General features: G+C 47.2%; 1 protein-coding gene across 2 annotated transcripts; it reads right to left on the reverse strand.

The window, feature by feature from the left end:
- Positions 1 to 4,037: 4,037 nt before the first annotated feature.
- Positions 4,038 to 5,851, reverse strand: Aif1 (allograft inflammatory factor 1). Of its 2 annotated transcripts, XM_051187357.1 has the most exons (6): positions 5,762 to 5,851; positions 5,550 to 5,611; positions 5,400 to 5,466; positions 5,036 to 5,077; positions 4,692 to 4,854; positions 4,038 to 4,245 (listed from the first exon to the last, which is right to left on the reverse strand). In XM_051187357.1, exons 1-6 carry the CDS (start codon positions 5,784 to 5,786, stop codon positions 4,161 to 4,163), a joined length of 444 nt encoding a protein of 147 aa, XP_051043314.1. In that variant the 5' UTR covers positions 5,787 to 5,851; the 3' UTR covers positions 4,038 to 4,160. The 2 variants fall into 2 exon arrangements, with proteins under 2 accessions (XP_051043314.1, XP_051043315.1); XM_051187358.1 differs by lacking the exon at positions 5,036 to 5,077.
- Positions 5,852 to 10,362: the final 4,511 nt, after the last annotated feature.

Genomic DNA, 10,362 nt, shown 5'->3' on the forward strand with positions numbered 1-10,362 from the left:
GACGAAAAGTTAGCAGGACACAGTTAAGAATTAGCATGTGCTTGTAATCTTGAAGCACCCTACTTGGGATTCTAGTGCTGAGCACTGTTTAAATTGTTACTAAGTATTAGCAATAAGCTCTTTAAGATTTCTTAATTAAGCACCCCTTCTGATCACTTCCCTGTACACAAGCAAAAACACTGGAACATGGGGCCATTTGACTCCCCAGTAGGCATCTGTTGGATTCTCCCCTCCTCCCTTCCCTGGCTTTCATTGAGAGGAAGGTCTGTCAGTCAAGCCAGCCAGACCACTCTTTGCCAGCATCCTTTCTTTTGAACACTCCATGGTGTTGAAGAAACAATAATGCAGCTGGTTGCTCCAGCCCCTGAAGGTATAGCCCCAGCCAGGGCTGTTTCGAATCGTTTGTACCAAACTCTCTGCTCTCACAGGCATTCATGAATTCTAGATGATCTCCTGCCATTTTCACATAGGCCAGAAAGGAAACAGCAGTGTACATTTGGTGGCTTGGTAGGGATGCTGCTGGGTCTGGTGCTAAAGGTCGATTCTGGGAGTTTTGCAGTTTACAGTTTGAGTCGTTATCATTAAAGTTTGGCTGTGATTGGTGCTCTCTGTACTATCCGTTCCCTGGGGATATTAGCAAAGACATTGGGCTCATTCGCAAGTCGCCTGGGCAGCACTTCTGTGCTGCCTTCCTCGGTGTTAGAACACAGAACCCACTTAAAGACTCCTCCTCTCTGGTGATGTCTCTTGCCTGATTTCAGTCATGTGGGCTGAGGGGGCAGTGTGAGAAAAGCAGAACAGAGATGGCAAAGGCAAGCTGCCAAACAACTGAAGAGGCAGCCAGCCAGTTTGAGAGAGTATGTAGGCAGGAACAAGGGGGGTGGGGGAGGACAATAGTATAAAGGACAGAAAGATTAGGCCAAAGAATAGAAAACCATAGTGAACCAGAGAGGTACTAGTGAGACACCCCATGAATCCCTGCAGAAGCAGGCTGATCTTTGTGAGTTCCAGGCCAGCCTGGTCTGCAAAGTAAGATGCTACCTCAAAACAAACAAAAAAAACCTAGAGAGGTGGCTCAGAGGTTAAGAACATCTGTCACACTCTTAAAGAGGACCAGAGTTCAACTCTCAGCTCCCAAATGGTGGCTCACAACAGTCTGTAATTCCAGTCTTAGGGATCTGATGCCGCCTTCTGGCTTTGTGTCAGGCACATATGTGGTGCATAGACTCACAAGGAGGCAACACATTCGTGTATGTAAAGTAATAATTAAACTAAACAGAAAAGGCTGGGCAGTGGTAGTACACACCTTTAATCCCAGCACAGCAGATACAGGTGGATCTCTGTGAGTTCAAGGTCAGCCTGGTCTACAGAGTGAATTCCAGGACAGCCAGGGCTGCTACACAGAGAAACCTTGCTCAAAGCATAAACAAACAAACAAACAAACAAATAAACAACCAGAAAGGAGAAACTGCAGGCCCCAGTCATTGTAAGCATTCCAGAGAACTGTCAAGTTTTCAGGACGGGTCCTGAATACCCCTTGCTAACAGCTGTAATACTGCCTGGTCTCAAGGGCAGAAGGATACCAGGCTCATCTGCAAGGAAGCTGCAATTCCAGGAGTTGAGACGAGTTGAAGAATCCTAGTTTCTCTCCCTACCTACACAAGAGCTACACGAGAGCATTACACTAGAGGGTGCCACTTGCTGCTAGCAAACAAGGGGTAAGACCAGTCCAAACCTGCATTTAAAGAGCTTCTTACCACTAATAAGTACCTAGGTAGAACAAAAGGACTGCTCACTGATACCATGATCCCAGCAATTTTGAGCTGAAGCAGAAGGATCATGAGTTTGAAGCCATCCTATGCTACATAGTGAGTGTGGGCCGGCATAAATTACAAAGTGAAACCTTTGGGGGGGGGTAGGGAGGGGAGAGAGGGAGGGAAGGAAGGAAGACAGAGAGAAGGAGGGAAGAGAGAGAGAAAGGGGAAGGGTTTGGACACTGGAGAGATGACGGCCCAAACCATTGAGTGTGAGTGATCTTGCAAAGGACCAGAGCTCAGTTCCTAACACCCAATCAGATGGCTCAAAAACCTCCTGTAGCACCAGCTCCAGGACTCCTTGCCTTTGGCATCCTAGGCACTCGTGTGCACGTACATATACACCATCAAAAATTAGTTTTCAAATGTTTCAGCCTTAATTAGAAGTATAGCTTCCTGATAAAGAGTGTGCTGGAGTTCCTTAGTTTAATTCCCAGCACCAAATAAAATTTGTGTGTAGAATATTTATGTTTGAGCTACTTCGTCACCCTGGCTAGCCTGGAACTCACTATATAGACTAGATTGGCCCCAAACCCACAGAAGATAAGCCTCCCCTTGCCTCTTGAGGGTTAGGATTAAAGGTGTGTACCACCCATGCCGAGCTTATTCTTTAGTTTTAATTATGTGTGTGTGGGGTGCAGTCAGCAGACTGCACAGTCAGCAGAAGAGGGTACCAGAACCTCTAGAACTGGAGTCACTGTGCTCCACACTTCCAGAACTGAATCCTGGTTTTGTTTTGTTTTGTTTTGTTTTTGGTCGTGTGCTTGGCCTCTGAGCTCCATTCCCAGCCCTGGCTTCTTCTTCAAGAGCAGTGTGTGCTCTTAACTACTGAGCCTCTTTCTAGCCCTCCACCCCTCACTTGAAGTTTTACACAGTTACTGGCTCTCTCTATGGGAATTACTGAAAAGGACATATCTCTCGATTCACCACTGGGAAGAGCCACCTGGGAGGCTTTGTGTGCTGGGGCTGCTGTATTTGAAATGCTTTCTTTGGAAGTAAAGAAATATGGGCTGGGTATATATTTCAGTGACAGAGTGTTTGTTTGCTCAGTGGTGGGAAGTTCTGGGTTCAACCTAGCATTGAGTGAAGAAAGGAACAAAGAAGGGATGAATCTGAACTGATGACTAGAGTTGCTTACCTGGACCTCTTGGAGAAGAAAAGGCCTGGCTTCTGTGGCTTCTGGTTCTTAGGTTTCTGATTTTCCTGGTTTGCTTGGCTGTTCCACACTTTCTGCCACTGGAAGATGCTAAATACCATGTTTCCCCCCCCCTCCTGCCGCATCCTCTCTTCCCTTCATTAGCAGACCTGCTGTACTGGGATTGAATCTAGGGTGGGCAAGCATTCTACCACTGAACTTTAGCTCCATAATTTTTCCTCACAAGGGTCCCAATGATTTGTTCAACTGTGTAGTATCACGAGACCATTACTCCATTTAGAGACACTGGTTCTTTGATCCATGTATCTGCTTGCTCAGGGTTTTGTTTGTTTGTTTTTAGATTTGTTTATTTATTATGTGTACAGTGTTCTGCCTCCATGTCAGAAGAGGGTACCAAATCTCATTAAAGACGGTTGTGAACCACTATGTGGGTGCTGGGAATTGAACTCAGAACCTCTGGAAGAGCAATCGGTGCTCTTAACCACTGAACCATCCCTCCAGCCCCACCCCCTCAGGTTTCTAACTTTACTGAAGACTTCTAGTAGGCCAGGCACAGTAGCCAGGTGGTGGTGATGTACACCTTTAGCACTTAGGAGGCAGAGGCAGGTGGATCTCTGTGAGTTCCAGGCCAGCCTGGTCTACAAGTGAGTTTCAAGACAACCAGGGCTACACAGAGAAATCCTGTCTCAAAAACACAAACAAAAAGCTTAGCTCTCATTCATTCCTGAGAGGCTGTATGATTTGTTAGGATCACAAAGGTGGAGATGAAGACTCCATCAAAGTTAACTTTACTTCTTGTTTTGTTTTATTTATTTATTATTTTTGTTTGTTTGTTGAGACAGGGTTTCCCCTGGAACTCTCTCTGTAGTGCTGAGAGTAAAGATGTAGACCACCACTACCAGGCACATATCTCTATTCTTTAGGTCAAAGCTGTCTTGGAATTTTGAATCTCTATCTGCTATCCACTATAGCAAATCCATTCAATATTGGACAGATGGATTATTAGGGCTACGATGTTTCCTTTCTCTCCAGACCCAGGCCAGATGTCCCCCAATAAAAATCAAAGCTGACTTGCACAGGTAGGGGAGCATTATTTATTTAGTTTGACTCGGGCGCACAACTGCTTCTCTTTTTTTCCATGCTGTTACCATTAGATGCCCCATCCATCCCACCATGCAGACATCCTCCAATTAGGGCAACTCAGAAATAGCTTTCTTGGCTGGGGGACCAGTTGGCTTCTGGTGTTCTTTGTTTTTTTCCTCATACATCAGAATCCTGCAAGAGACATGGGCATCAGAGACGCATCTCTCAAGGGAACAGCTCTTAGGCTGTGGCAAGAGTGCAGAAGGGGAGGAAGAATAAGGGCAGGGAAGACTGCTGGGGACTGTGGGAACAGAATCATGGATGGGTTGTGGATAATGAAGGATCTTAGAAGAGTCCCTCTAAGAAGGAAGGGTGGTTGCCAGGGGCAAGGTTAGGGCTATGACTGGAGAAGACAGAGAAGTTGAGGGAGGTTAGAACTGGGTACTCACAAGCCAGACATCGGTGGTGCACCCCTTTAATCCCAGCACTCGGGAGACAGAGGCAGGCAGATTTCTGTGAGTTCAAGGCCAGCCTGGTCTACAAAGTGTGTTCCAGGACAACCTCCAAAGCTACACAGAGAACCCCTGTCTTGAAAAAAAAAAAAAAAAAAAAAAAAAAAAAAAGAACTGGGTACTCACATTCTCAGGATGGCAGATCTCTTGCCCAGCATCATTCTGAGAAAGTCAGAGTAGCTGAACGTCTCTTCAGACCCACTGGACACCTCTCTGATTAATTTCTTTAGCTCTAGGTGGGTCTTGGGAACCCCGAGTTTCTCCAGCATTCGCTTCAGGGACATAATATCTGAAGGTGGGAAAGAGAGGAGGGTCCCCTCTGCTGCCATCCTGTACCCCCATGCACCCATCCCCAACTCTTGTATTGTCAACTGTGACTGGACCTTTGCTTGTCCACAGGGGACAATGCTACAAGAAGAGACCTCCTTTTGCCTAGGTCTGCACACTCCCCCAAACCCTCTTTTTCTCACCAATATCTCCATTTCCATTCAGATCAAACTCCATGTACTTCTCTAGGAAATAAAAAGAGCATAGTGGACTTGCTGGTTATGGGGGTTTAAGGAAGAGGTAACCAATGCCCGAAGAGTGTGGAAGATGTGGAAGGAGGGGAGGGGTGGGCAGAGGAAGTAGGAATAGTGGGTTGTGAGGGTCTGTGAAGGTGAAGGACAGGAGCCTGTAAGGACTGTAAGATGGGTAGGGCAGAGAAAAGGACCACAAACAGGAAGGAGATGCACAAAGGCAGTCTGCCCTCTTCCACTATGAAAACCAACTCTTGTAAATCCCTATGTCCCCCACACCCCCACCCCAGCTTCCCTCTCCATCCACACTTCTCACTTTTGAAGGCTTCCAGTTTGGAGGGCAGGTCCTCATCACTGCTGTATTTGGGATTATCCAGGAATTGCTATTGGGGCCAGAACAGAGCCAGGGTCACCTCTCTCTGCCTGGGAACCCTCCAGACTCTAACCCTTTGATTATTTATCTTACCTTGTTGATCTCATCCAGCCCCTCCTCCTGCTGGGCCTTGAGCAGTCCAAAAGCTTTTCCTCCTGAGAGAACAGAGGTTAACCACCCTACCCTTCCTTTCCTGCTCCCCATGTCCAGCCCAAACCAGGGTTACCCAAGTTCTGCTCTCCTGACTCCCCAGCCCAGGCCTGACTCATCCTGACTCCCGATGCTGTGTGGTCCACCTACCCTACCCTGCAAATCCCTGCTTTGGCTCATAGCTGAGCAGATGATCAGCCTGGTGGTCTCTCTGCTGGCTTGTCTCTCCACCCGTCTCCTCTGGGACTTCTCTCGTACTTCCCTTTCTACTCATTCCCTTCTTTGTTAATTCCTAGTTATCACTTCCCCATTCACTTCTGCTGAAACTAGCACATCACGAAAAAGGCAGAGAGGGTTTAAAAGGGGGATAAACAAATTACATTCAGATAAGAGAGTTTTATTTTTTACTTATTTTTGGTGGGGGGCAGGGTCTCATTATGTTGTCCAAGTGCTTGAGTTCAACTGGTTGTCCTGCCTCAGCCTCCCGAATGGCTGGGGCTGCAGTCCTGCACCATACCTAGCTCTACACAATTCCTCCAAGAAAGCAGACTGTACATGGGAGAAGCGCTGATCAGACCCTGGAGTTATAGAAGGGAACCAGGACCTGAGGGGGCCAGGGTGGTACCTCAGACCTGCAATCCCAATACCTGAGAGAGGTTGAGGCTGGAGGATCCTGGGAGTTGGAGACCAGCCAGGTCTACATAGTAAAAACCTGTCTCAAACGAAAACCAGAACCAAAGAAGTGAGGCACTGTGGTAGTGGCTTTCCCCGGGGGAGGGGGGGGGTGTTTACTTGAGATTTCCTCGGGCTTCATGATGCAGGTTAAGACAGGCAGTTGTGGAAGAGAGAAGTCTGCAGTCCCATCCAGGACTGGGGTAAGCTGAGGCCAGGGCTTCTTTCAGGCCCCAGAGGGGCAGTAGGACACAGGGAAGCATGTTCCAGAATGACTTGGGTTTGTTGGTGTGCAGTCCCACTGCCCTCCTGCCTCAGCTACTTTGAAACCTTTAGTAGAGTCTAGTGAGGCATTTGAGAACTTGAGAAGCTTTGGAGGGACAGAAGTGAGACTGAAAGGGCAGCGGACTGAGGCACTTCCTGCTTCACCATGAGCTGAGCAGGGGTCTGACCTCATGCAAATGCCCTCCCCAGGAATAGGAATAGCCTTCCTCACTTCAGTCACTGGGTCACCAGGGGGCCAGGGCTGTGAATCTGCACACTCTGACCCCTTCCCTTCTGCTCTCCCTCCCCAGGTTATGCCCCCCTTCCACTCTGCTTCTTCTTGACCCAAGTGGTGGGGAGATTCTGGCAGAAGACTCTAGCCTCTTGCCTGCCTGCCTTTGTGGCAGCTGTTCTCTCCTGCTGCAGAGAGCGACGCAGCCCTGCCCTCCAGGCACTCTCAGTGTCTAGTGGGGACAGTTCTCCAGCCATGTTCATGCAGCACGCTAGGCCTGGTGAACCAACAAATGAAAAGTCTGACGCTGTGGTCTACAGTGGTGCAGAGGGCGGGTTGGTGTGTAGAGGGTGGGTCTATATGTCTGGGTGTAGAGGGCGGGTCTGAATATCATGGTCAGGAGAGATGGCCTGAGAAATTGACTCCCAGAGATGCAAGAGATACTTGGGTAAAAAGGGAAAAAAATACACTGTTTTTATTTTAATTTGATTCTAATTATTTGCTGTGCCTATGTGTGCAGGCATGCATGCCACAGGACTTGTATGGAAGGCAAATGACAACTTGCAGGAGTTGGGTCCAACCAGTTTCCTAGTTACTGCATTTCATGGCAGGGTTTTTTCCCACAGCAATCAGTTCCCCAGTTCTTGGTGGGAACTGATCAAGTGTCCTATAGTGTAATTCATATCTGGCACTGCCTTCCAGTCCTCCATGTGGAGGGGTTCTATCCAACAAGACTGCTCCAGGTTAAGATGCTGGTCACTAGTCCAGGCCTCTTGTACTTCTAGACAAGCAGCTCTGTCAATCAAGAACACTACAAGCCTCTCTTGGTTACTTGCTAGGCTGGCCCTGAGGGCTCAAGTGAAGCACCTTGCCCACATTTGCTGGTTCATTATAAAGTATTTAACAGTGATAGTGGGGGGGCTGAAGAGGTGGCTCGGCAGTTAAGAGTTCTGATTGCTCTTCCAGAGATCCTGAGTTCAATTCCCAGCATCCACATGGTGACTCAGAACCATCTGTAATGAGGTCTGATGCCCTCTTCTGGCCTGCAGGGATACATGCATACAGAACACTGTATACAAAATAAAATTCAAACAAACAAACAAAAAGAGTGATTGTGAATGGAACAGATGAGAGAGACTAGGGAGATGGGTCTGGAGCTTCCATGCCCTTGGGCACCACCTTCCCTGACAGCTCTCCGACCCCCATCTTTGTGAGTGTTAAGTACATGTCATCATGCTAGGATGAGCCATTAAATCATTAGAGTTAGAAGTTATATAGTCTCCTTTCCCATCCCTGCCCTTAGCAACAAGACTTCTATCTTTAGGGACTTTCCAAAAGTTACCCTATTAACATAAGCCCAATTGAAAGGGTCTTATTATGATACACAGAAGATGCCCTTTAACCTTTACCACTTAGGAAATTGTAGGGGTTTTAGGAGTTTTGCCCAAGAAGTGAGTGGAGGCTATATATCTTAGTGTTACATGGAATGTAAATGGCAAAGGAGATGGCTCTAAGTTACAGCAAGTTCAAAGATGTGAGTGGGAAGCCTAGAACCCACATGGTAGAGGGCAAAAAAGAACAGACTTCCACAAGTTGACCTCTAACCCCTCCAGGCATGCACACAGACAGACACAGAATAAATGCATTAAAGGAAAAAATATACCAGAAGAGACTTGGGATGAGGAAGGATCTGTTAGAACTCTCTGAGGTTAGAGACAACCTCTGTTGCTAAGGGCCCTTATTATGGTTCTATGCTCTCCAGGGGGAATGACTATGCTGACTGTGCTGCCTGTAAAAAAAAAAAAAAAAAAAAAAAAAAAAATGCACTGGCCAGAATGTGCAAGGGTGTGTGTGTGTGTGTGTTTGTACTCTGAGAGTCTTCTGTCACCCTTCATTTTCCCTCTCTAGCTCTGCTCTTTGCCCAGGAGATTAACCTGTGCAGACCGCATTGGAGGGTGTGTTTGACTTCCAGTTGTTTGGAGCTATGGAGGAGTTCCTGGCAGAAGGTAGTAGGGAGAACATCGGTGTGTCTATCATCATGGTGCATTTCCACGAGGTCACAGTAGCCCAAACCTCCCCTAAGGCCAACACTCATCTTTAGGCACCCGCTCTGCAAAGATTTCTTTCAAGTTTCTGTAGCCAGTGGGCTAGATATCAAGTGATGTGTGTGAAAAAGTTGTAAAACCTTTTCTCTTTTTCATCTCCCCCCACCCCATGTTTTTCGAGACATGGTTTCTCTTTGTAACAGCCCTAGCTGGCCTGGAACTCACACTGTAGACCAGGCTGGCCTGGCATGCATCACCACTGTCCAGCCTCTTTTTCATCTTCTTGAACTACTTATGTAGTTCAAACTTGCCCGGAAGCCAGCCTTGAGCAACTGATCTTCCTGCCTCTGCCACCTAAGCCTGTGATTTGAAGGTAGTGCTGCCATGTCTTACTTTGAAGGTCAATTTTAATAAAGACATATAGGGCAGAACACCATTGCTCTTTTTTTTTTTTTTTTTTTTAACTGTGTGTGGGATCTTTGCCTGGATGTCTATGACTATGTACCACTTCTATTCCAGAGGCCTGAGGCAGGAGTCACAGGAGGGTGGGAGCTGCCATGGACCATGCAGGTCCTTTGGTAGAGCAGCCAATGAGTGTGCACTTAGTGACAGCTGTTTCTCTAACCCCAAAAACTCTTTTTTCAACTCAAGAAGTTGCTGGAAATTTGAGGCTAGCCTGGTCTACATACTCATAGAGTGACACATGTCTCAAGTTTATTAATTAAAATATCAAATTGAGCTGGGCTGTGGTGGTGCACAACTTTAATCCCAGCACTTGGGAGGCAGAGGTAGGTGGATCTCTGTGAGTTTGAAGCCAGGCTGGTCTACAGAGAGAGTTCTAGGCCAGCCAAGAACTACATAGTTAGGGCATGTCTCAAATAAATAAATACACAAACACAGAAATAAATAATAAAACTGTCCTTGGATAGTCTCAGAGGTAGTGAAAGTTCTTAAATACACACACACCATGATTTACTCTAGATGGACTGCCCTGGATAGTTTTTTGTCAACTTGGCAGAAGCAAAAATCATCTGAGAGAAGGGAACCTCATCTTAGAAAATGCCCGCAGATTGGTCTGTAGGCAGGCAGACCTCTAGGGCTTTTTCTTAATTAGTGATTGATGGGGGAGCCCAGCTCATTGGTGGGTGGGGCCATCCCTGGGGAGGTGGTCCTGGGTTCTATAAGAAAGCAGGCTGAGCTAGCAAGCCACTGGGAGCAAGCCAGTAAGCAGCACTACTCCATGGTCTCTGCACCAACTCCTGCCTCCAGGTTCCTGCTTTGGGTGGGTTCCTGTCTTACTTTCCTTGGATGACAAACAGTGATGTGGAAGTGTGAGCCAGATAAATTCTTCCTTTCCAAGTTTCCGTTCATCATGGTGTCTCATCACAGCAATAGTAACTCTGACTAAGACATGGACTAATGAGAAAAACATTCAAGTAATGTCTTCAGAGTCCATAGCCATGGCAAGAGGGTTGGAAGTCTTGGGTGGCAAAAACAGAAGGGGAGAGCAGAGTGTTATTTTGCTGCAGTTGCTGGCAATGAA

Source organism: Phodopus roborovskii, unplaced genomic scaffold (assembly GCF_943737965.1).
Source record: "Phodopus roborovskii unplaced genomic scaffold, PHOROB, whole genome shotgun sequence".
Classification (NCBI taxonomy): Eukaryota; Metazoa; Chordata; class Mammalia; order Rodentia; family Cricetidae; genus Phodopus; species Phodopus roborovskii.

What these genes read in the sequence shown, in the direction of transcription:
- Aif1 (XM_051187357.1), bottom strand. Translation starts at nt 5,786, where the DNA reads ATGAGCCAAAGCAGGGATTTGCAGG. An exon ending in CCAAAGCAGGGATTTGCAGG is followed by an intron (nt 5,612 to 5,761) that starts GTAGGGTAGGTG and finishes CTGTTCTCTCAG; the next exon opens with GAGGAAAAGCTTTTGGACTG. An exon ending in GGCTGGATGAGATCAACAAG is followed by an intron (nt 5,467 to 5,549) that starts GTAAGATAAATA and finishes TGGCCCCAATAG; the next exon opens with CAATTCCTGGATAATCCCAA.